Here is a 27074-nt window from a genome sequence, read left to right as displayed (position 1 = left end):
ATGAGAAGAATGGCTCTTAAGAAATTGAAGGTGATACCAAAGGAAGGTTACTTATTACTTTTGGACTTTGATGATGAGGACGATGACATAAAAGTTTCAGAGGAGGCTCTTTCGGAAGGTATCGCATTTCCAGTATTAATTGTGTCCTGCAGTTCATTAGACTTTACCTAGTCACCTGAAATGGAAGAAGTCTTTGTTAAGAGTTTACATATACTTCATTTCTAATTTTACCTATATCTCTCTATTCCTATATACAAGGTTTTGCAGCACATAAACCTACTCTTGGAACTATATCAGCATATGTTGAGAGAGAAGAACTTTCTTGATTTCGCCTCAAGAAAAGACATGAACATTGTTCGTATAATATGTTTGCCAAACATGAATTTATTTCATAAAACTTGCAAATAAATTATTTCCTTTCTTTTTCTATTATAACTTTTCCTTATTTACATTTCAAATATTATCCCCGTTTCTAGTTTCCACTCCAAAAAATCTCCTGTCCTCTCCCCTCTCCCCCATCTCCCCAACACATCATCTACCAATTCCTAACCCAGGTATTCCCCCATACTGGGGCATAGGATCTTTACAGGAACAAGTGTCTCTCCTCCCATTGATGCCTGACTAGTCCATCCTCTGCTACATAAGAAGCTGGAATCATATATCCCATTATTTGTTTTCATTGATTGGTGGTTTAATCCCATGGAATTGTGGGGTACTTGTTAGTTCATGTTGTTTTTTCTTTTATGGGCCTGCAAACTCCTTAAGCTCCTTAGGTATTTTCTCCAGCTCCATAATTGGGGACCCTGTGCTAAGTCCAAAGGATGTCTGTGAACATCCACTTTTTTATTTGTCAGGCATTAGCAGATCCTCTCAGGAGACAACTATATCATTCTCCTGCACCCAATCCCTTGTTGGCATCTTCAGTAGATTTGGTGGTTGTATATGGGATGGATCCCCAAGTGAGGCAGTCTCTGTATTCTTTTATTCTCAGCTCCAATCTTTGTCTCTGTAACTCCCTCCATGATAATTTGGTTCCCCATTCTAAGAAGGAACGGCATATCCACACTTTGGTCTTCCTTCTTCAGTTTCATGGGTTTTGCACATTTTACCTTGGTTATTCTGAGCTTCAGGGATAATATCCACTCATCAATGTGTGAATATCATGTGTGTTTTTTGTGATTGGGTTAACTCTCTTAGGAAGATATCATCCAGATCCATCCATTTGTATAAAAATTTCATGAATTCATTGTTTTTAATAGCTGTGTAGTAATTCATTAAGTAAATGTGCCATATTTTCTATATACATTCCTCTAAAGAGAGTCATCTGGGTTCATTTCAGCTTCTTGTTATTATACAAAAGGCTGCTATGGACAAAGTGAAGCATGTTTCCTTATTACAAGTTTGAACTTCTGGGTATAACCTTATCAGTTTATGAGGTCCCATTTGTCCATTTTTAATCTTATAGCACAAGATATTGGTAGTATTTTTTTTCAAGAATATCCCCCCTTTGCCCATGTATTCCAGGCTATTCCCCACTTTCTCCTCTATAAGTTTCAGTGTCTCTGGTTTTATGTGCAGTCCCTTGATCGACTTAGACTTGAGCATTGCACAGGGGATGAGAATAGATCAATTTACATTCTCCTACATGCGAACTGCCAATTGAACCAACACCATTTGTTGAAAATGCTGTCTCCTTTCCACTAGATGGTTTTAGCTCCTTTGTCAAAGATCAAGTGACTAAAGGTTTATTTCTCTGACTTCAGTTCTATTTCATTTATCTACCTGTCTACCACTATACCTGTACCATGTAGTGTTTATCACAATTGCTTTGTAGTGCACTTTGAGGTCAGGCATGGTGATTCCACAAGAGGTTCTTTTATTGTTGGGAATAGTTTTTCCTATACCAGGTTTTTGTTTTTTGTTGTTGTTGTTGTTGTTGGTTTTTTGTTGTTGTTGTTGTTGTTGCTTGTTTGTTTTTTTCAAATTCCAGGAGAATTTGTAAATTGCCCTTTCTAACTCAGTAAAGAATTGAGTTGGAATTTTGATGGGGATTATATTGAATCTATAAACTACTTTTGGCAGAACAGCCATTTTTACTATATTAATCCTTCCAATCCATGAGCATGGGAGTTCTTTCCATGTTCTGAGATCTTGTTTCATTTCTTTCTTCAGAGACATGAAGTTTTTATCATATATATCTTTCACTTTCTAAGTTAGAGTCACACCAAGCTATTTTATATTATTTGTGAGTATTGTGAAGGGTGAGTTTTCCCAAATTTCTTTCTCATCCTCTTTTTCCTTTGAGTAGAGAAAGGCCACTGATATGTTTGAGTTAATTTTATATTCACCTACTGCACTGAAGTCATATATATGGTTACGATTTCTCTGGTGCATTTTTGGGTCACTGATACATGCTATCATATATTCTGGAAATAGTGATATTTTGACTTCTTCCTTTCCAATTTGTATTCATTTGTTTTCCTTTTGTTGTCTAATTGCTCTGGTTAGGACTTCAACTACTATATTCAATAGGTATGAAGAAAGTGGGCAGCCTTGTCTAGTCCCTGATTTTAATGAGATTGTTTCATTTAGTTTAATGTTTCCTACTCGTTTGCTGTCTATTGTATTTTTTTTTTATGTTTAGATATGGGCCTTGAATTCCTGACCTTTCCTGGACTTTTATTATGAATGGGTGTTGTGTTTTGTCAAATGCTTTCTCAGCATCTAATGAGGTGATCATGTTGGTTTCGTCTTTGAGTTTGTTTCTATAGTGGATTAAGTTGACAAATTTCCATATATTAAACCATCCCTGCATTACAGGGATGAAGTCTACTTGACCATGATGGATGATCGTTTTGATGTATTCTTTTATTTGGTTTGCAGTGATTTTATTGAGTATTTTTGCTTCGAAATTCATAAGGGAAAATGGTCTGAAGTTTCCTTTCTTCATTGTGTTTTTGTATGGTTTGAATATAATTGTAATCTGGCTTCATAGAACAAATTCAATAGTGTTCCTTCTCTTTTGATTTTGCATAATAGTTTGAAGAGTTTTGGTATTAGGTCTCCATGTGTAAGACCCCGAAGATGGACCTCCTCTCAAGTCCAGTAAAGTCCCGGGATGAGCTGGCCAGCACCCCAATGACTTGAGAGAAATCCACACCTGATGCAAACTGCAAGAGGTTTTATTATCAGCTAGCTAAGGACAAACTCCTTCCACTGTGCAGGGCAGGGGCGTATGACTCTGAGATGTGACAGAAGAAGGTTTTTATTAGCTAGCTGAGGAATTGGGATGAGTTGGGAGGAGAGTTTGGAGGAGTTGGGAAGAGATGGGAGGAGTGTTCTTCTCTGCCCAGATGTCCTTGTCAAAACTCCAATTTTGAATCTCTAGCTGTAAGGCTCAGAAACCAAAAGGATTTTTGGTGGCTGTAGAGAACATAGAGTCTCTTTCTGGCTGTATTTTTATAAATCAGGGAAAACAATCTTGGAGAATGTCCAGGTGCTTTACCTTCCAGGGAGAAACGCTCTAAGTTGTGGTCTCACATTTCCCACTCCTTCTAGTACATAGTTCTGATCTTATAAGTTAGAAAATTAAACCTCTGGCCCAGCTGCCAAACAAAGCCAACATGAGGTCACAGCTTTAGGATATGTAAGATTGAGAACCTCAGAAGCCCATTGAATGAGACAAAAGAGCCTCTTGCCATTGGGAGGAGGGAGGGAGGGAGGTTCCTGTGCAGTGCCCACTGTGTGTGAGCAGTGCCAGGCCAGTGGGCCATGGCAGGCTGGATGCCAGAACTGGGCACATGCTGGAGGTGTGGCAGCAGGGCTTGTGAGAATCATCAGGGAAAGTCCTTTTGATCTGAGTTCAAGTTTGCCAGAATGGTGGCACCAGACCAGGACAGGTACTCCTGTTTGAAATTTATGTGGCACCAAGATGGTTTCTGGTTCGTAAGTTTTTTGTTTTTTTTTGTTTTTGTTTAAGTTTTTTATTGTGTTTCAACATTTCCAAGGCATCTTTTCTGACCAGTTGTAGGTCCTTCAAGTGAGCTAGTGGGAGTTCTGAAAAAGAAACATGAGGGTCAAACATTCCACCTGCTTCTGTTAAAGGGGGGGGGGGTCCCCAGTTGAGGAGTTCGAATGGTGTAAGTTTAAATTTCCCTGTGGTGTTCCATACTCAGAACAAGGTGAAGGGAAAAAGAGCTGCATAATCTTTTCTGCAGGTCTCTAAAACCAATTTAGTCAAGGTTTCTTTTAATGCTCTATTCATGTGTGTTTTTGAGCTTTACTAAAGTTTCTTTTATGAGTGTGGATGACATTGCATTTGGCGTATAAATGTTCAGAATTGGGAATTCATTTTGGCAAATTTTAACATTGATGAATATGAAGTGTCCCTCCTCTTTTTTTTTTTTTTTTTGATAACTTTGGGTTGAAAGTCGAATTTATTTGATATTAGAATGGCTACTCCAACTTGTTTCTTTGTAACATTTCCTTGGATAATTGTTTTCCAGCCTTTTACTCTAAGGTAATATCTGTATTTGTCCCTGAGATTTGTTTCTAGTATGCTTGGTCTTGCTTACACATCCTGTCTGTTATTCTATGTCTTTTTATTGGTGAATTGTGTCCGCTGATATTATGAGATATTAAGGAAAAGTAGTTGTTGCTTCCTGTTATTTTTGTTGTTAGAGTTGGAATGTGATTCATGTAGCTTTCTTCTTTTAGGTTTGCTTCAAGATCAATTTCTTGGTTTTTCTAGAGTGTAATTTCCCTCCTTATATTGGAGTTTTCCCATTATTATCCACTTGATGGGCTGGATTTGTTCGAGCATATTGTGTAGATATCGTTTTTTTTCACAGAATACCTTGTTTTCTCAATCTATTGTAAAATTTTTTGATGCGTCTAGTAGCCTTGTCTGGCATTTCTTTTCCCTTAGGGTCTGTATGACATCTGCCCTGGATATTATGGCTTTCATAATCTCTGGGGATAAGTTAGGTATAGTTTTGATAGGATTTCCTTTATAAGTCACTTGACCATTTTCCCTTAGTGCTTTTAATATTCTTCTTTTTCTTTTCTTTTTTTTTTATTATGCATTTGGAGTTTTGATTTCTATATGATGGAAGAAATTTCTCTTGTGGTCCAAACTATTTGGAGTTTTGTAGGCTACTTGTATATTCATAGGCAACTCTTTCTTTAGGTTAGGGAAGTTTTCTTCTATAATTTTGTTGAATATATTCACTGTCCCTAAATTTGAAAAACTTACTTGTCATTGATACCTATTATCCTTAAGTTTTGTCATCTCCTTGTGTCCTGGATTTTCTCGGTGTAAATATTTCCTTTCTAAAATCTCTTCCAAAAATTTACATGGAGAGTTTTTCCAGATAAATTCAAATCGATAGTACTTTATTAACTATTACTTATATAGAATCCTTTCAAATGTTTCTGTTTTCTATTGTTAATACAGTAAAGAGCCCAGCATTTGATAAAAATGAGAATATATCGCCTCAAGCAGAAGCAGATGAAGATATGGGGTAACATTTTCAATATTTTTTGCCAGCTCAATAGATTACTTCATAAGTAGTGTTTGTATTACCTTCACTGGAGAAGTAGATTCAGGAAGATAGCAATACAAATCAGACACTGCTATATGTTGAGTTCAAGCCCAGCTTGAGGTCCTTCAGACCTTGTGATAACAAACACATAGCAACTAGTATAATATGACCACCTGCCTGAGATCTTCCAAGATATACACACAAAGAAAAGGAGAAAAATCATGAAAATAAGAGGGGGACCATCTGGCAAGAAGAAGGGTCTCAGCAAGAGTGGGAGAGTAATGAATAAACTACTGTGGGTGTAAATGTATGAATTGGTAAAAGTAAAGGATACAAGATCACTTTGATACTCCACCATGTAATATATACATATATATATATACATACACATATATATATACATACATATACATATGTATATATATACATACATATATATATATACATACATATACATATATATATATGTATATATATATATATGTATATATATATATATATATATATATGACATTTGTTCTTAACCAAACATTATATATTTATTATAAATAATTAAAAGAAAGTTCTTTTTAAAGTTTTGTGTGGGTAAGAAAAATGCCTACCAGTCCACTATATTTCTTGCATTAATTTTTTATTTTCCTTTCTTCACAGAGATGAAGTAGACAGTATGTTGGATAAATCTGAAGGTATGTGTTTTTGGAGGTATTTGCCTGTTTTATAAAGAGGTCAGAAGAGGGCATCAGATTTCTAGACTGTATAGCAAAAGGGGATAATTTTGGGTTCACAGTAATTGTAGTTTCCTTTAAAACACATATGAGATAACTTCTCAGCAAACATTCAGAATGCAAGATTAGCTGAAGATGTAGCTCAGTGGTAAATCACCATTTAAAAGTGATGAGTTTCATCTTCAGTGGCAAAAATAAACAAACAAAAACAAACAAAGAAACAAAACAAAACAATAACAATAAAAACCCCAAACAAACCAACAAATGCACCAAATTAACAAAAATCCTACCAAACAAGCAAAACACAGTTATAAGTCTTGCAAATGAAATTTTAGGTTGTCCAGTTTGCCAAATTAACTGCAAATTGTAAAATGAGCAAGAAACCCAGTTTGCTCTTGTAAGGAAACAAGCAAAACCAGCAATAAGCATTTTAGGAGCCTAAACTTAGGCATGATTAGAGAAGAAAAAAAAAATATACAGTGGCTACCACAAGAGAACAAACCTCTCAGAGGGGCTAGAGAGATGGCTGTTTTGGTAACGTGCTTTATTTGAAAGTATATAAATTAAGGAGGGGGTCTTAAATCGGCTTTAAAAATGCAGGCTGCAACCCAGTGAAAAGTAGTTGGAGACAGCTTGCTGGCTAGCCAGGCTAGTGGCATTGGTGAGCTGCAGATTCAGAGAGAATCTGTCTCATGTTTTAAATTTGGGTAGTCAGAGGTGGTTCATGCCATAATCCCAGCAGTTGGTAACCAGGGTGAGGTCCAGGACTACAACCCTGCCTTGAAAAAAAAAAAAAAAAAAAAAAAAAAAAGGAAGTTGGAATGTGATTGAGAATGCAGCAAATGTCTATTTGTCGCCCTCTTATGCATACTTATACTGGAATGTATATGCATCAGTTTTTTACAATACTCTTTATCTGATTTACACAATCCATTAAAATGATGGTTTTTGTCTTTTTGTTTTTTCTCTATGAGCAAATTGTCAATATTAAGAAAGTGTTATAATTTTGTAATCTCCACTGTATAGTACAAATAAACATCTTTCAAGAAAAATGATCAGCACACCTTAAGAGACACAAAGTCAGGGATGGAAAGATGGCTTAGAAATTAAGAGCACTTGTTGTTCTTGGACAGAACCAAGTTTTAGTTCCTAGGACCCACACAATGGCTCAAAACCATTTTTAATTCTATATCCATGGGTTTTGGAATTCTCTTCTAGTTTCTATGTGCACCACACATGCATGTTTATAAACACAAACATGCAAAAACAAATTACTTAAATAAATAAAACAATTGAAAATTACAAACAACAGCACCTTCATCTGAAACAAAGTAGGAGAGTCTTGTTTGGGATCCGTTTTATTTTAGCTTTCAAGTTAGTATTGTAAACTTGGAAAATGGAAAGCCTCTGGGTAGTAGTGGCAGCTAAAATACTACCTCCTTTTTGCTCTTCAATGACAGATGACTGATTGAGCCTTTCTCACCCTTAGTACACATGTGCAAACACTGCCAATCAGCAAGGGCCTTGGCTGAGATTGTTTTCCCGCTATCCAAACCCTGTTACCCAGTATGCTTTGTGGTAGTCATCAAGCCGAGTTCTTGTGGAAGCAAGGTTCTTGAGGAAGCATGGTAGGGAGAAGTCTCAGTAGAGGTAGTCAATTGTCTGTTGAAAGATGATTAATACTGTTTGAGCTGGGGGCCTGTGTGGGGAAGAAGGTGGAGGGGTGGAGGTGTTACTTTAGGAGTAAGGAGAGGAGGTGACCCTCACTGGACTCAGGAAGGTACTGCTTCCAGGCTCACAATCAACTTTTCCCACTTAGTTCTCTGCTGAGAAAAACAGAGAACTTCGCTAAGGGCAGGGGTTTGAACAGAATTATCTTCTAACAGAAAGCAGGAAGGCCAGGGAATTGGAGACCCTGGAAGTCTTCTTGGGGCTTGGGGAGGTGAGGAGTGAGTAAATTGGAAGTCAGTTAGTGGAGCCAACAGACTAAAACCTTCTTTTAGCTGCTGCTGCCTGCCAGGAATTCATTAAAAACGAACTGAAAACCAGTCTTCATTTACCTCTACCTGTTGTTAAAAGGGCAGATTCCCGAAATTTCTATGTATAGGCTCCAATTGCCTCAAAATACAGAGGCTCCTCTCAGCCTCAGAAGTGCTGGGACTTCAGACATAATTCAGGCCAGGTTGTTGTTATTTATTTGTTGTTTTGGTTTAGGACAGTAAGCTCTAACTCTATATCTCAGGATTGTCTGAAACCTCACCTGCAGCTTTGACTGGCCTTGAAACTGAAGTCCCCAGCCTTACAAATGTACCTGGGCCTGAGGAAATATGTGTTCTTTATTTTTTATATTTAAATTTTTGTTTGTTTGTTTGTTTGTTTGTTTGTTTGTTTTTATTCCTTTTTTCCTTGTTGAAGATTGAAACCAGAGCTTCTTGCTGTAGCAGTAAAATATTTTTCCAGCCAGAAAAACTTTATATTTTAGATCTGCTTTAGATTTGTATTATGATGAAAAAAATTGAGGAGCTTGGTTATGATAAAAGCAACCATGATTTCATTTGGAGATTGAGATGCAAACACATTTACTCTAATTTATCAAAACCCTAGCAACAATGGGACCAAAATTTAGATCATCCTGTGATTGCATGTAAACCCACTTGAAGTCACAGTTAAAGCCATCATATTATGTGTGTGTGTGTGTGTGTGTGTGTGTGTGTGTGTGTGTGTGTGTGTGTGTGTTTATTTACATTTCAAATATTAGTCATTTCCTGGTTTCACCCCAGAAATTCCCTTTACCATTCCACCCTCCCTCTGCTTCTATGAGCATGTTCCCCCACCCACCAACACCCATGTCCCTGCTCTGGTATTTGCCTACACTGGGACACCAAACTTCACATGACCAAGGACCTCTCCTCTCACTGATGTTTGACAAGGACATCCTCTGCTATGTATTTAGCTGGAGCCATGGTCCCCCTCTTTGTTTGCTGGCTTCGTCCCTGAGTGCTCTGGGGGGAGGGGGGTGGTCTGCTTGGTTCATATTATTGTTCTTCCTGTAAGATTACAAACCCCTTCAGCTCCTTCAGTCCTTCCTCTAACTCCTCCACTGTGGACCCCATAATCAGTCTGATTGTTGGCTGTGAGCATGAGCCTCTGTTTTTGCCAACCTCTGGCAGAGCCCCTAAGGACACAGCCTTATTAGGCTCCTTTCAGCAATCATTTGTTGGTATCCACAATAGTGACAGGGTCTGGTGTTTATATACGGGATGGATCCACAGGTGGGGCAGATTCTGAATGGTAGTTCCTTCAGTCTCTGCCCTGCACTTTGTCTCCATATTTCCTCCCAGTAGTATTTTGTTCCCCATTCTGAGAAGGACGGAAACATGCACACTTTTTTCTTCCTTCTTAAGGTTTATGTGGTCTGTGAATTACATTTTGGGTATTCTGAACTTTTAGGATAATATCCACTTATCAGTGAGTGCATACCATATTTTTTCCTTTGGGATTGTGTTACCTCATACAGGATGATATACTTTAGACATATCCGTTTGCGTGTGAACTTCCTGAAGTCATTTTTTCTTTATGGTCACTATACATTTTTATCACTATTTCTCTATAATACAGCTTGAGGTCAGGGATGATTCCCCCTGAAGTTCTTTTATTGTTGTGAATAGTTTTACAATATCCTGGATTTTCGTTATTCCAAATGATTTTGCATATTGCTCTTTCTATCTTTATAAAGAATTAAGTTTGAATATTGATGGAGAGGGCATGGAATCAGAGCTTACTTATGGCAAGATAGACATTTTTACTAAATTATTTGGGACACCAATCTATGGCCATGGGAGATCTTTCCATCTTCTGAGAATTTCAATTCTATCTTCAGAGACATGAAGTTCTTGTCCTACAGAACTTTGACTTGCTTTTTTCGTGTCACACCAAGGTATTAAAATATGAGACTATTGTGAAGAGTGTTGCTTCCATAACTTCCTTTTCAGCCTGTTTATCCTTTGAGTAGAGGAAGGCTACTGATCTATTTGAGTTAATTGTATATCCAATCACTTTGCTAAAGTTGTTTCTCAGGCTTAAGGGTTCTTTAGAGGATTTTTTTGGGGTCACTAAATATACTATCTTATTACCTATTAATAGTGATATTTTCATTTGTTCTTTTCCAATTTTTAACTTTTTGACCTCTTTTTGTTGTCTATTTAATCTGGCTAGAACTTCTAGTACTATAGTGAATAGGTAGGGAGAGAGTGGGAAGCCTTGTCATATATTAGTGGGATTGCATCGAGTTTCTCTCCATTTATTTTGATGTTGGATCCTGGTTTGCTACTATGTTTAGTTATGGGCCTTGCTTTCTGAATCTATCCAAGACTTCATCATGAAGGTGTGTTGATTTTTTTTTAAATGATTCCTCAGCGTCTAATGAGATAATACTGTGTTTTTTTCCTTGAGATTCTTTACATATTGGATTACATTGATGGATTCCCATATATTGAACCATTCCTGTATCCCTGGGATGAAGCCGCTTGATCATGAAGGATGATCATTTTGATGTGTTCTTGGATTGTGTTTAACAGGATGTTATTGAGTATTTTTGCATCAATATTTATTTAGTTAAATTGGTCTAAAGTATCCTGTCTTCATTGGGTTTTTGTATGGTTTGGGTATAAGAGTAAATGTGGCTTCATAGAACAAATTAAGTAGTGTTCATTTTCTTTTGTTTTTGCATAATAGATTGAAGATTGTTGGTATTGGTGTTTCATTGAAAGCCTGATAGAAATCTGTACTAAACCCATCAGATACGGGGCTTTTTTTTTTTTTTTTGAGGGGGGAGCTCTTAATGACTGCTTCTATTTCTTTGGGGATTATGGGAGAGTTTACAGGGTTTATCTCAACCTGATTGAAATTTAGTACCTGACATCTGTCTAGATAATTGTCCAATTCATCCAGATTTTCCACTTTTGCTAAGTTACAGGCTTATATAGTAGGATCTGATGATTTTTTTGGATTTACTAAGTATCTGTTGTTATGTCTCCCTTTTCATTACTGGTTTTGTTAATGTTGATATTTTCCCTGTGCCCTGTAATTAGTCTGGCTTATGTTTTATCTATCTTGTTGACTTTCTCAAAGGTCCAGCTCCTAGTTTGTTTGATTTTATGTTATAGTTCCTTTGTTTCCACTTGTTTGATTTCAGCCCTGAGTGTGATTAGTTCCTGCCTTCAACTCCTCTTGGGTGAATTTCCTTCCTGTTATTCAAGGGGTTTTAGGTGTGCTGTCAACCTACTACTGTATCTTCTCTCCAGTTTCTATTTAGAGGCATTCAGAGCTATGAGATTCCCTTTAACACTGCTTTAGTTGTGTTCCACAACTTTCAGTATGTAGTAACTTCATTTTTTTTTAAACTCTAAAAAGTCTTACATTTATTTTTTTTTTATTTCTTCCCTACCTGATTTATCACTGACTGGATTTTTGTTCACCTTCTACGTGTACATGGGTTTTCAATTATTTATATTATTATTTCAGATCAGCCTTAGTCCTTGGTGATTAGATAGGATGTATGAGATTATTTGGATATTTTTATATCTGTTGAGGCATGTTTTGTGACTGATTATATTGTTAATTTTGGAGAAGGCGTCATGAGGTGCTGAGCAGAATGGACAATTTTTGTTCTAGAATAAAATGTTCTATAGATATCAACTAATGTATTTGTTTCATAACTTCTGTTAGTTTAACTGTGTCTTTTTTTAAATTTTTCTTTCCAGGATCTTTCCATTGATGAGGAGGGTTGTTGAAGTCTTCTGCTATTATTGTGTGTGGTGCAATGTGCATTTTGAGCTGTACTAAAGTTTCTTATATGAATATGGATGCCATTGCATTTGGACTATAAATGTTTAGAATTGAAAATTCATCTTGGTAAATTTTAACTTTGATGAATATGAAGTGTCACTCCTTGTCTTTTTTGATAACATTGGGTTGAAAGTCAAATTTATTTGATATTAGAATGGCTACTCCAAATTTGTTTCTTTGGAACATTTGCTTAGAAAATTGTTTTCCAGCCTTTTACTGTAAGGAAATGTCTGTCTTTGTCCCTGAGGTTTGTTTCTGGTATGCTGGGTCTTGCTTACACATCCAGTCTGTTTGTCTATTTCTTTCTAATTGGTGAATAGAATATGGTGATATTAAGAGATACTAAGACAAAGTCTTTGTTTCTTCCTGTTATTTTTGTTGGAATTTTGTTCATGTAGCTATCTTCTTTTAGGTTTACTTCAAGATTAATATCTTGCTTTTGCTAGCATGTGATTTCCCTCCTTATATTGGAGTTTTCCCTTTATTATCCCTTGAAGGGTTTGGTTTGTTCAAAGGTATTGTGTAAATATTGTTTTTTCACGGAATACCTTGTTTTCTCAATCTATGGTAAAATAGTTTTACTGCATATTATAGCTTTGGCTCTTATTTCTGCTCTCTTAGTGTCTGTATGATATCTACCGTGGATCTTATGGCTTTCATAGTCTCTGGGGAGAAGTTAGGTGTAATTCTGATAGGAATTCCTGTATATGTTACTTGACCATTTTACCTTACTGCTTTTAATATTCTTTCTTTGTTTTGTTCATTTGGTGCTTTGATTAATATATGATGGCAGGGATTTTTGTTTTTGTTGTTGTTTTTCTGGTCCAAACTATTTGGAGTTCTGCATGCTTCTTGTATGTTCATGGACATCTCTTTCATTAGGTTAGGAAAGGTTTCTTTTATAGTTTTGTTGAAGATATTCACTGGCCCTATAATTTGGAAATCTTACTTCTCATCTACACCTGTTATCCTTATGTTTTTTCTTCTCCTTGTGTCCTAGATTTCCTGGATGTACTTAATTTTACTTAATTTTTAAAATCTGTTTCAAAAACTCAAAATGGGCAGTTTTTCCAAAGAAATTCAAATTGATAGTACTTTATTAACTATTACTAATATTGCATACTTTCAAATGTTTACATTTTCTATTGTCAATACAGTAAATAATCCAGCAATTGGTAAAGATGAAAATATATCGCCTCAAGTAAAAGGAGATGAAGACATGGGGTAATATTTTCAATTCTTTTTCTTTTTTTCTCTTTTTTCTTTCTTTCTTTTTTTTTTTTTTTGCCAGTTCAATAGAGTACTTCAAAAGTAGTGTTTGTGTTACCTTCACTGGAAAACTAGATTCAGGAAGATCAGCATTTCAATGTCAGATGCTGATATATGTTAAGTTCAAGCCCAGCTTGGGATCCTTTAGACTTTGTGATCACAAACACATAGGAACTCATACAATAGGACCACCTGCATGTGATCTTTGACACACTCAAAGAAAAGGAGAAACATCATAAAAATAAGTAGGGGACTATCTGGGGGAAAAAAGGGTCTTGGCAATTGTGGGAGAGTTATGAATAAACTCCTTGTGGGGTGTAAACCTATGAATTGTTAAAAGTAAATAATCCAAGTTTAAGTTGGTAGTCCACCATATATTTTATATGCATATGACATTTGTTCCAAACCAAACATTATATATTTATTATAAAAAATTAAAGAAGGTTCTGTGTAAAGTTTTGTGTGTGGTAAAAAAAATGGCCTACCAGTCTACTATATTTCTTGCTTTAATTTTTTATTGTTCTGTCTTCACAGACATGAAGTAGGCAGTATGTTGGATAAATCTGGAGGTATGTGTTTTAGAAATATTTCCCTGTTTCTTGAAGAGGCCAAACGAGGGAAACAGATCTCTATAGAACCTATAGCATAGGGGGATAATTGTAGGCTTCACAGAAATTATAGTTTTCGTTAAAAAATACACACAGATAACTTCTCATCCAACATTCAAAACTAAAGATTAACTAAAGATGTAGCTCAGTGGTAAAGCACCATTAAAAGTTATAAATTTCATCTTCAGTGGTGAAAACAAAAACAAAAACAAAAAACCAGCAAAAAAAAACAAACCCAGCAAATTAAAAAAAAAAAAAAAAAAAAAAAAAAGCACCAGAGAAACAAAACACAGCAATAAGACTAGTAAATGAAATGTCAGTTCGTCCAGTGTGCCAAATTAGCTGCAAATTGTAAAGTGAGCAAGAAAACCAATTTGCTGTTGTAAGGAAACAAGCAAAACCACCACTAAGCATTTTTGGAGCCTAAACTTAGGCATGATTAGAGAAATAGAAAAAGAAACCAAACAAACAAAAAACAAACAAACAAAAAATTGCAGTGTCTATAGCAACAGAACAAACCTTGAAGAGTGGCTAGAGAGATGGCTGTTTTAGTAAAATGTTTTTCTTGAAAATAAAAGTGGGGGCCTAGAATCCACTTCTAAAATGCAGGCTGCCAACCAGTGCTGAGTAGGTGGAGACAGCTTGCTGGCTAGCCGAGGTAGTGGCATTGGTTAGCTGCATATTCAGAGAGAACCTATCTCAAGTTTTAAGTTGGGTCAGTCAGTGGTGGCACATGCCTTAATCCCAGACGTTGGGAGGCAGAGGCAGGGAGATTTTTGATTTTGATGCCACCAAGGTATACAGGGTGAGTTCCTGGTTAACCAGAGCTATACAGATAAACCCTGACTTGAAAAAAAAAAACTGAAAATGAAAAAGAAATTTGGAATATAATTGAGAATAAAACAGATGTCTATATCTGGCCTCCTTATGCACCCATATACTGAAATGTATACACTCCATTTTTATCCTGAAACTATTTATGATTTACACAATCCATTAAAATTATGTTTTTTTTGTTGCTGTTTTGTTTGTTTGTTTGTTTGTTTTTCTGTTTCTGGAAATAGACAACATTAACAAAGTCATTTTTTATACTCTCCATTATATAGTAAAATTAAACATCTATCGTGAGAAATGGTCCAGCACACCTTAAAACACACACAGGATAGGAATGGAAAGATGGCTTAGAAATTAAGAACACTTGTTGCTTTTGTACAGAACCAAGGTTTAGTTCCTAGAACCCACATAATTCTCAAAATCATTTTAATTCTAGATCCAGGGATTTTGGCATCCTATTCTAGTTTCTAGGGGAACTAGTCATACATGTTATATAAATACAAACATGCAAAAACACTTTAGTTTAAAAAAAAAACCAAAAAAAAAAAAAGAAACAAAAAAACAAAACAAACAAACAAACCAAAAAACAATGTAGAGTTACATAGAACAGTCCCTTCATCTGAAACAAAGTAGGAGAGTCGTCTTTGGAGTTCATTTTATTTTAACTTTCAAGTTAGTATTGCAAACTTAGAAAATGGAAAGCCTCTGGGTAGTAGTGGAAGTTAAAATACTACCCGCTTTTTGAAGCTTTAATCACAGATGACTGAAAGAGCCTCTCTTACCCTTAGTACTCATGTGCAAACACAGCCAATCAGCAATGGGCTTGGCTGAGATTATTTTCCTGCTGTTCAAACCCTGTTACCCAGTATGGTGGCTACAAAGAGTTCTTGAGGAAGCAAAATTCTTGAGGAATCATGGTAGGATGAAGTCTCAGTGGAGGTAGTCAATTGTCTGTTGGTTAATCCTGGTTCAGCTAGGGGTCTGGGTGGGGATGAAGGTGGAGTTTTGGAGGTGTTTCTTCAGGAGTAATGAGATTAGGTGACCCTCACTGGACTCAGGAAGTTGCTACTTCCAGGTTCACAATCGACCTTTCCCACTTAGGCCTCTGCTGAGAAAAACTGAGAACTTCACTGTAAGTGCAAGAGTTTGAACAGACTAGCTCCTAGCAGAAATCAGGAAGGCCAAGGAAATGGAGACCCTGAAAGTATTCTTGGGGACTGGGGATGTGAGGTGTGAGTAAACTGGACTTCACTTAGTGGATGAAACAGACAAAACCCTCTTCTGTGCAACTGCTTCCCACCAGGAATTTATTAAAAAGAAACTGAAGACCAGTCTACATTTTAACGTGTTGTGAAAATGCCACATTGCCGAAATTTCTATATATAGGTTCCAAACTGCCTCAAATACTAGAGGCTTCTCTCAGCCTCAGAAGTGCTGGGAATTCAGACATAATTCAGACCAGGCTGTCTTTATTTATTTGTTGTTTTGGTTTAGGAAAGTAACCTCTAGCTCTATATCTCAGGATTGTCTGAAACCTCAATTGCAGCCTGGACTGGCCTTGTACCTGAAGTCCTCAGCCTCAGAAATGTAATGGGGCCCGAGGAATCATGCCTTCTTTATTTTTTATATCTAAATTTTGGGGGTTTTTATTTTTCATTCCTGAAGATTGAAACCAGAGCTTCTTGCTGTAGCAGTAAAATATTTGTCCAGCCAGGAAGAATTTTATATTTAAGATTTGTCTTAGATTTGTATTGTGATGAAAAAGGTTGAGGAGCTTGGTTGTGATAAGAGCAACTATGGTTTTATTTGGAGATTGAGATGCAGACACATTTACTCTAATTTATCAAAAAACTAGCAGGAATGGGAAAAATTTAGATCATCCTGTGATTAGATGTAAACCCACCTGAAGACACAGTTAAAGCCATCTGTGTGTGTGTGTGTGTGTGTGTGTGTGTGTGTGTGTGTGTGTGTGTGAGTGTGTATGTATTTATTTACATTTCAAATATCAGCCATTTCCTGGTTTAATCCCAGGAAATCCCTATTCCATTTGACACTTGCTTTGTTTCTATGAGCCTGTTCCCTCACCCACATACTCCACCTCCCTACCCTGGCATTTGCCTACACTGGGGCATGGAGCTTTCACAGGACCAAGGACCTCTCCTCCCACTGATGTCTGACAATACCATCCTCTGCTCTATATGCCGCTAGAGTCATGGGTGCCCCTCTTTGTTTGGTGGCTTAGTCCCTGAGTGCTCTGGTCTGTCTGCTCGGTTCATATTGTTGTTCTTCCTGTAAGGTTGCAAACCCCTTCAGCTCCTTCAGTTCTTCCTCTAACTGCTCCCCTGGGGACCCCATGATCAGTCTGATTGTTGGCTGTGAGCATCAGCCTCTGTTCTTGCCAAGCCCTGGCAGAGCCTCTCAGGAGACAGTCATATTATGCTCCTATCAGCAAGCACTTGTTGGTATCCACAATAGTGACTGTGCCTGGTTTCTGTATATGGGATGGATCCAAAGGTTGGACAGAATCTGGATGGTCATTCCTTAAGTCTCTGCCCTGATCTCCACATTTCCTATCAGGAATATTATGTTCCCCATTCTAAGAAGGACTGAAACACCTACACTTTTGTCTTCCTTCTTCTTCAGCTTCATGTGGTCTGTGAATTACATTTTGGGTATTCTGAGCTTTTAGGGTAATATCCACTTATCAGTGAGTGCATACCATGTTTTTTTTTCCTTTGAGATCACACAGGATGATATATTTTAGATCTCTCCATTTCATGAAGGCATTGTCTCTGTACCATTACCATACATTTTTGTATCACTATTTCTGCATAATACAGCTTAAGGTCAGGGATGATTCCCCCTGAAGTTCTTTTATTGTTGAGAATAGTTTTGGGATATTCTGGAGTTTTGATATTCCGAATGGTTTTGCATATTGCTCTTTCTGTCTCTACGAAGAATTGAGTTTCAATTTTGATGGAGAGTGCATGGAATCTGTAGATTGCTTTTGGGAAGACAGCCATTTTTACTAACTTAATCTATGACCATGGGAGACCTTTCCATCTTCTGAGATTTTTCAGTTTCTTTCTTCAGAGACTTGAAGTTCTTGTCATAGAAATCTTTCACCTGCTTGGTTTGAGTCACATCAAGGAACTATAATTTGTGACTTTTGAAAGGTGTTGTTTCCATAATTGCCTTTCATCCTGTTTATCTTTTGAGTAGAAGAAAGGTACTGTTTTGTTTGAGTTAATTGTATATCTAGCCACTTTGCTGAAGTTGTTTTTCAGGTTTATGGGTTCTCTGATGGAATTTTTGTGGTCACTTAAGTATACTATTTTATTATCTGCTAATAGTGATATTTTGATTTATTCCTTTCCAATTTTTATTCCTTTGACCAATTTTTGTTTTCTAGTTGCTCTGTCTAGAACTTGTAGTACTATAGTGAATTGGTAGGGAAAAAGTAAGAAGCCTTGTCTAGTCCTGTCTTGTCTTATTTTAGTGGAATTGCATCAAGTTTCTTTCCATTTAATTTGATGTTGGCTTCTGGTTTGCTTCTATATTTAGGTATGTGCTTAAAATTCTTAATCTATCCAAGACTATTATCATGAAGGTTTGTTGAATTTTTTTCAAATAATTTCTCTTCATCTAGTGAGAACTGTGTGTGAATTTGCTTCAATATATGTGTGCATGTTTGGATGTGTGTGTCTGTGTGTGTGTGACAGATACATATATATGTATCTGATGAATCCGATTGTTTCATAACTTCTCATTAGTTTCACAGTGTCTCTTTTTCATTTCTTTTTTTTCCAGGACCTCTGCGTTGCTCAGAGTGGGGTGTTGAAGTTTCTCACTATTATTATATGGGGTACAATATGTACTTTGAGTTCTAGTAAAATTTCTTTATGAATTTGGTTGCCCTTGTATTTGGAGCATAGATATTCAGAATTGTGAGTTCATCTTTGATGAATTATCCTTTGATAAGCATGAAGTAACATTACTTACCTTAAAAAACAAAAAAAAGTACTTTGTGAACCTCCTCTTTTCACAGTAGGCCCTCTTGACTACTGAGGCTTTTTTTGTAACAGCTTTGAAGGAATTTTAAAAGGAAAAAAAAATAGATGTAAACAATTTCACAGTTCCATGTACTCATAGCTAAGTGATATGTATACAAAATTCTGTACATGAAACATATTTTCATTGATCCAGTGCTAATTTTATATTAAGTCAGTTTCTTTTCTAGGAGTCTTCTGTGCTTCCTTCTTTATATGGCACAGTGCAAAACTGAATTCTTTAATGTAACCCTTATAACTTATTTTTAAATTTTATGTTATGGTTATTGTTTTTTTTTTTCTTTCACGTGTGTATGTGCACAACTAGTGTGTCTTGTACCTGAGGAAGCCAGATGAAGGCCTTGAATCCCCTGAAACTGAAGTTATAGGTAGTGAGCCACCTTGTGGGTTTTGGTACTCCAATCTCAGAAAGCTGGAAGGGAACCAGTGCTCTTAACTGCTGAATCATCTCTCCAATCCCTTCATTGTTTTTTTTTTCTTTTTATGAAATGAATTATGTAACTGTAAGTGGAAGACAACTTACTAAACAATGAGAGAATGATACTCAGATTCTAAAGTATCTGTTTTAAATTATATGTAACTGAATGCTAAGTGAGCTTTCTCAGAAGACAGTAACTTGTCTTTGAGATATGGTGTCATTATGTAGTTCAGGCTGGCCTGCATTTTCCTATTTAACCTATGCAGTCTTTACACTGGAAATCTCCTGCTTAAGCTTCCAATACTAGGATCATACACACAAAAAAAAAACATCTTTACATGGCTTACTAAACAATGCTCCTAATACCTATTTTTGGACTTATTTATGTGTATTAGTGTTTTGCTTACAGTTATATATGTGCACCACATGTGTACCTGTTGTTCAGATATCAGTTGATTATTTCAGATACCTGGAACTGGAGTCAGATAGTTGTGAGCCACCATATGAGTGCTAGACACCAAACCTATGTCCTTTGCAAAGAACAGGAAGTACTCTTAACTGCTGAGCCATATCTCTACCCCCATGAAACAATATTATATTTTTAAAAAATAATATTTTGCTTCTTTCAAGTTACCCATTTTACCAAATTATTTTTTTTCAACTGAAGGATTTGCTCTATTTAGAGGAGGCAGAATAATCATTTAATAATCTGATTTTGTCTAGTACTATGTATGGTGAGAATATTAAACATGTACACCGAAATATAGCTTCATCCTAGTTAGTGAAAGCTAACTGTGCATGCTAGAAAGGTACTAAACATTTTCTGAAGCATTACAATTTTCATGAACTGCAGCAGTTACTGATCAAAAGTTCCTACCATAATTTTCTTCAAGTGTTTTTTTAAAGGATATGTTCTGAAATATAATTACCAATTCACTTTAGAAATAATTTTATTTTGATTAAAAAAAACTTGGAGATCATTGTTTTAAACATAGATTTTAACATTTTTATCTATTTTTATTTATATAGGTATTTTGCCTATAAGTATGTCTGTGAGTCATATACATATGTACCTGGTGCATGCAGAATTTAGAACAGGGCATCACATCCCCTGGAACTGGAGTTGGAGATATTTGTGCACATTATGTAGGTGCTAGGAATCAAACGCAGGTTTGATTCTGACAGGGTCTCATTTGTAGCTCTGACTGTCCTGGAACTCAGTATGTTGACCAGGTTAACCTGGAACACACAAATATCTCTCTGCCTTTTCCTCCAGAATACTAGGATTAACATGGGAACCAATATGACCGGTTGCCCTCTTATTTTAATTGAATATTTTAAACAATGGGTCTAACAGTTCTACAGTCAAGTTTGTTCTTTCAGTTGCATCATCTTTTTTAGATTTGGAAAAGAATTAGCCTTTATTAAAAGTGTTTCCCTATGAAGAATTAAGTATACTTTTGATCCTTTTTTTTGTGCATTTGTTCTTTTGAAAACTGTTCTTGAAGCTCAAAATTATTTTCCTTACAGAAATTAAAATTCAGATAAGATTAGATATTTCTTATCCAAAATACATGGACTGTTTTTTTCTATGTTGTGGAACATTTCTGTAGACTTTACAGGTTGAACATCCTTCATCTGAACATACCAAACCCTAAGTATTCTAAAGTATGAAGCATGTTTGTGATATCTATCATTTAATTTTAAGTTTCCATAGCATTATTGAATGAAATTTATCTATATCTATTTTTACTTGAATACATGGAATCATCTAATTTTTCTTCAAAATGACTCTTTATTTTTAATATAGATGACATTTATAAGACGCTTCACATAAAGAGAAAATGGATGGAAACTTATGTCAAAGAATCTTTCAAATGCAGCAACCAGAAATTAGAAAGATTTTGCAAAACGAACGAACGAGAGAGGTAGAGTTGTTATATTTGTAGGGTCAAATGTGTATCATTTTAAAAATTATATGTGGCTGAAGTTTAAAAAAAATTATATCATGTCTGATTCTTTAGTAAAAATGTGTGGCTTTGATTTTGTCTAAACAGTTAACCCTATAACATCATGCCTTCAAGCAAACTAAATCTAATTCATAGAAATCTATGAAAATTTTATTTTCTGCTTTAAGTCAATGTTAATGAGATTTAAATTTTAATTTACATTCATTGTGGAAATACAGAAGTCTTGCACATAGTCTTAGGAATGTAATTTATGGATTATTATGTTTAACAATATTCAAAAGGAACAACTACAATTACATATGCAGACAATTTGTATATTTTATTTGACATGTTTTGCACTGTCTTTACTAAGGCAATGTATGAAAAATAAATTAGAACTTATATTTGGTAGAAAATAATGAAAAAAAAACACATTGAAATATAATTAAATTTTGTACATGTATATATATATATATATATATATATATGTGTGTGTGTGTGTGTGTGTGTGTGTGTGTGTGTGTGTGTGTTACGTGTGTGTTGTGTGTGTTTATATTTCTTTAATTTTGAAAAGCTAAAACGTAAATGAAAACCTCTCTGATAATATGTTAGGGGAAAAATCTATAATGATTTCCCATTAGATATTTTATACTGCTATTTTTCTTTTTATAGTATGAAATGTTCAATTGAATTTGTTCTGAGTGTTCTTTTTCATATTGGTATGAAATGTGCCTGCTTTTGTTACTGTGCTTTACAGGAAGAACATCAACAACAAATTTTGTGAGCAGTATATAACTACATTTCAGAAGTCTGATATGGATGTACAGAAATTCAATGAAGAAAAAGAAAAATCAGTGGTTGGTACCATAAAAAAAACTTAATATTTAACCTAGTATTACTAAGTAGGAATGGAACAACTAGCCTTGAGTTGAGCATATGAAACTAAATTAAGTTCCATTATCTATCTATCCTTGCTTCTGTTCTAGTCTTACTGAGATATAAACTATTGATTGCATACTATATCAATGAAAACGACTAGGCATTTTATGGTATACCAGATCATAAGTTTTCAAGAGGCAGACATTTGCAGAAAGATCAAGAGATGATTACCAGTGACTACAAAAAAAAAAAAAAAATAAAACAAAAAAAAAACAAAAAACAAAAAAAACCACAATATATCAGAGTTCAAAGAAGAGAGAAAGCTTATTTATTGGTTTCACCTGGACTCTGTTGTTTATATTAAAAAACCAACTCAATTTGGTAAATCAGTTCTTACAGTCCTAAATTTAGTAAAGATTTAGTAATAACAGAGGATGGAAACAAACAATCTCAACAGCCCTGGAAGAATTTTCCTGTGGAAGAATATCAGCAAACAATTTTAGATCACGTCTCCATTACTCTACCTGTAGAGTCATCACCTGGTTTCCAAGTAAGATCTGAGACAACGATAATCATATTAACCATTTTATTTTATTTACTGGTTAATAGTTTGGAAAGTATTCAATTTGAAAGGAACAGCAAATTCATTCTTGCCTCAGAAGGCATTGAGGAACCTGCCATTATGAGTCAGTTCTGGAAAGAGATAGGAACTAAAGATAAATAATAAATACTCCAATTGAAGACAGTTTTTAAACATTGGACTCTGGATGACATTTCAAGGGAAAGTGATCATCCCTGTAAATAAGGAGTCTAAAGACAGAACAGCAGGGTACTTCAAGATTTGTAATTCTGCATATGGCAGCTGGTGAGAGGGAGCCAGTAAAGGAAGAGAACCACTGGTAGAAAGAAAACTACCATGAGTGAAGGAAAGTTTTAAAGAAGAAAAGATCCCTAAATGTGTCATATGCTGCATGTGGGCCCAATAAGATTGATTTACAGGGCTGGAAGATGGTTTAATTGGTAATCTTTCTCCCGTGTAGGCATGGAGACCCCAGCTTATATTCCCTGCATTGGGATGAATGCCCACACCACCACCACCAACAACAAAATAAACAACAACAAACTAGCAACACTAAAAACAAACCACCACCACAACAACAAAAAAAAGTTGGTGTGGTTGTGAGCATTTTAAAACAACCAATCTCAGATTTAGTTCAGAGAAAAGAAGATCTCCAGATCTTTGTAGCCACCAGGTGTAGCATAAATGATGAGCTCTAGGTTTAGTGAGATTCTGTCTCTGAAACAGTACTGTGAAATCAAAGATGACACCCAATATTAACCCTTTGTCTCCAAATGTATGCAGGTGCACTTTTTTTAAAGATAAGCATTGCAAATTAGAGGTAATTTTACTTAATTATGATGATTTGAGTACAAATGTGAGGTAAAAAATTGATCACAGTGAATAAAGGGCAAAACAGGATTGTAGTAGCCCAAGGTGAAAAGGTGTAAAGGGCTTGTCTTAATTTTTTTTTAAATGCAAATTATCATGGTTGTGCGCAACCCTAAAGAATACAATGAGAACTTTATGTTACTACTTCTATGTGTTGCTTGAGATTGGAATCTAGAGAAAACCAATCTAAGCTTCCAAGACTAGGATTTTACCGAGTTCATGTATACATGGTGCATGCCTATAAACATAAGAACTTGGGAGGCTAAGGCCAGTCTGTGCATTATGAAAAACTCTTTCACATTAAAAAAAAATTCCTACCCCACAATTGGTAGCATAATGTTATTTCATATTATTGTAAATATATATATATATTTAGTCAAAATAGTTGTTAAAATTTTAAATCAGTTGGAAAACTATACCTTTTAACTTTCATATAGAATTATTTTTGCTCACATAAATGTTTTAGTATTAGATATACATTTAGTGTTTTATTGTTAGACTAACATGCATGTTGCATGGCAGTAACAACAAAAATAAACAGAATTGTTATACTAAGGTTTTCCTTTTACATTTGTAGAATAGTTGTCAAAAAGAACAACAAGCATTGAAACTGTCCAAATGTAGTCAGAACCAGACCCTGGAAGCAGTTAAAGAAATGCATGAGAAGTCCATGGAGGTATGTTGCACATGGTCCATAAAATGACCTTAGGAATCTAAATATGTTTTAATAATCATAAAGTTTTAACTACTTATTATTTTGAATTATTTCTTACTGAAATGACTGCTATTATCCATAAAATCCTAATGGCTTTGTATGAATTATTAAAGTTATGAAATGATAAAATGGGAATTTGACCTCAGATGTACCTCATACTTTAATAACACTATAATTATCCTGCTTTATTAAACATAACCCTAACACTAACCCTAATCCTAATCCTGACCTTAACCTTTACCCTATACATCATCTGCACAGAATCTTTCATATTTGTATCCTTGGGAATTTATTTAATAAGAGGTACTTTTCTGTTTTAGGTTTTGATGAACTTGGGGACCAAGTACTAAGATATGCTTTTTGGTGTAGATGGTGAACTGAGAAAAAAAAATGTCTATGTTTGAAAGAGCCATCATGGAGAATAATCTGAAGTTCTCTTCTACTTTCCCATCTTCAGAAAAATGAAGCATGAAAAATTTTCACTTGCTGGTATATATATATAAAACAAATAAAAAAATCTCTAACTTTTTTGTTTCCTATGAAACAGAGTTTTAAAGTTTCTTTAATCCTTGTTATTCTGATGATTCTGAGAAGGAAGTTAATCCCAGTGATGTGATTACAAAGTTAACTAGCAGTTATACCTTTAGAGTTAAAATAGAACTTCTTTATTTTTAAATATCTTTAATCATTTTCTTGTTTAAGTATAAGTGCATCTTTATATTAACTTCCAAAGGAAATCTAAATGAATATGTGAATGGTATATAGTCCCGTGGACTGAAATTCCACACACTAATATAGTTGAATCATTTATAATTTATTCTTATACTTTTTTTAAAGTCGAGATTTTATTCTTCTCCTAGTTCCCCCTCTTACTGTTCCACACCCCATATCTCCTGCCTATATGCCCCCATGCTCCCAGGGCCCCAAGCCCACAATCCCCATCTCCAAGAGTATGACACCACCATCCTGTCCCCTCTCCACCAGACCTCCCTGCTCCCTGGGGCCTGAAGTCCCTTGAGGATTAGATGGACCTCATCTGACTGAGTCCAGACCTGGCAGTCCTTTTCTGTATATGTGTTGGTGGCTTTATATCATCTGGTGTATGAAGCCTGGTTGCTGGCTCAGTGTCTGAGACATCCTGGGAGGTCCAGGTTATTTGAGATTGTTGGTCCTCCTACCGGGTAGACCTCTTCCTCAGCTTCTTCCAGCTTTTCCCCAATTCATCCACAGGGGTTCCCAGCTTCTGTCTATTTGTTGCATATAAATTTGAGCATCTGACTCTTTCACCTGCTGGTTTGGTCTTTCAGAGAGCAGTCATGATAAGCCCATTTTTTGTGAGCACAGAATAGCATCAGTAATAGTGTCAGGCCTTGATGCCTCTCCTTGAGCTTTATCACAATTTGGTCTTGTCACTGAATCTCCTTTTCTTTAGGCTTTTCTCCATGTTTTTTTCCTTGCAGTTCTTTCAGACAGGAACAATTCTGGGTTAGAGCTTTTTACTGTGGGATGGTAACTCAATCTTTCCACTTGATGTCCTGTCCCTCCACTGGAGGAGGACTCTACAAGTTCCCTCTCCCCACTGTAGGGCATTTCTTCTAAGGTCCCTCCCTTTGAGTCCTTAGGGTCTCTCACCTCCCAGGTCTCTGATATAACCGAGGGTTTTCTCACCTCCTACCTCAAAAAGTTGCCTGTTTCCATTCTTTTTGCTTTTCCTCAGCACTTCAGTTATGTTCCCCACACACATAATACCTGATCATGTTCACCTTCTTGTCCCATTTCCCACCCAGGCTCTTTCCTCCCCATCACTGTAGTGATTTTTTTAACCTTCTTAACATTTAAAATTGTTTTCATTCATACAGATAATTGAAATTTATTTATTTTTTGATTCATTATCTTATTAGTTTCCAAAGGTAAGAGATACAAATAAAGAAGGTACATTGGGTTGATTTTATTTCACTTCATTTCATTTTTGAAATAGGCACATAGTATGTTGTGTATTGTCCAAGAAGTTCTAGAATGTTTAGGTTCCAGGTGATCTCAGCATTCCATGTAGGTATTACTACAGGTATGTGACAACATACCTGGCTTATATTGTTCTTAAGAAAGTAGTCCCACAAAAATTTCCTATAAACACTTTAAAATTAACATTGCTCTCAGAGATGAAAATATTTCCTGTTAACTTACAAAATTCATAGAAAGTATATTTCTTTCTTGAAAGAAACTAAACTGCTAACTTCAAGGCAGGATAAAAGGACTGATTAGCCCCCTCTCTCTGTTCTAGGCCCAACCTCTCTGTTCCCATTGTTCTTGTTTCTATAGCTCTGTCTCTCTCTTTGTTTTCAGCTACCCCTCTATCTGTTCTTTGCCCCACATTTTTCTGACCTAATGGTTTTGTTTCTGCCTCTATGTCTCTATACCTCCCCCATTTCCTCACTCCTCTACCCTCTCCCAATCATTCCCTTTATACCAGGTCTGTTCCGTGGTGTAATTTCTGAAGGTCACAACATGCATGGGTCCAGCAAATGTATTCCCTTGCCATGTAATATTTCATAACACTAACACATTAAAAGCAACTGACAAAATCTATAAATATTAGTTTGAGACATTGATTTTTGTATTCCCAAAAAGGAATCAAAACAACATTTCATTTGGCTTGGCCTTCAGATAAATTCAGATAACCTAACCTTACCTAATCACTAAGAATGCTAAATTATGCACTTGTTTTTCTCCTTGCAACAATGTATGTCCATCAGTGCCCTTTGACACA

The 27074-nt window shown here is 35.7% G+C and overlaps 1 protein-coding gene across 1 annotated transcript; it reads left to right on the top strand.

Moving 5' to 3' along the window:
• On the top strand, positions 1–24657 carry Gm21171 (predicted gene, 21171). Its single transcript, XM_017318801.2, has 7 exons — positions 1–118; positions 5456–5522; positions 6195–6229; positions 21125–21242; positions 22021–22120; positions 24170–24268; positions 24628–24657. The coding sequence occupies exons 1-7, from the start codon at positions 1–3 to the stop codon at positions 24655–24657; spliced, it is 567 nt and encodes a 188-aa protein (XP_017174290.1).
• The last annotated feature ends 2417 nt before the right edge of the window (positions 24658–27074 follow it).

The sequence above is a fragment of the Mus musculus genome, chromosome Y (genome assembly GCF_000001635.26).
Source record: "Mus musculus strain C57BL/6J chromosome Y, GRCm38.p6 C57BL/6J".
Lineage (NCBI taxonomy): Eukaryota > Metazoa > Chordata > Mammalia > Rodentia > Muridae > Mus > Mus musculus.
Note: the sequence above shows the minus strand (reverse complement) of the source record. Positions and strands in the feature narration are given on the sequence as shown.

Bases quoted from the DNA above. Each gene is read 5' to 3' on its own strand.
- Gm21171 (XM_017318801.2), top strand. From the start codon at position 1: ATGAGAAGAATGGCTCTTAAGAAATTGAAGGTGATACCAAAGGAAGGT. The intron at 5,523-6,194 runs GTAACATTTTCA...CTTTCTTCACAG, and splicing joins GAAGCAGATGAAGATATGGG to AGATGAAGTAGACAGTATGT. The intron at 6,230-21,124 runs GTATGTGTTTTT...TTTTTAATATAG, and splicing joins TATGTTGGATAAATCTGAAG to ATGACATTTATAAGACGCTT.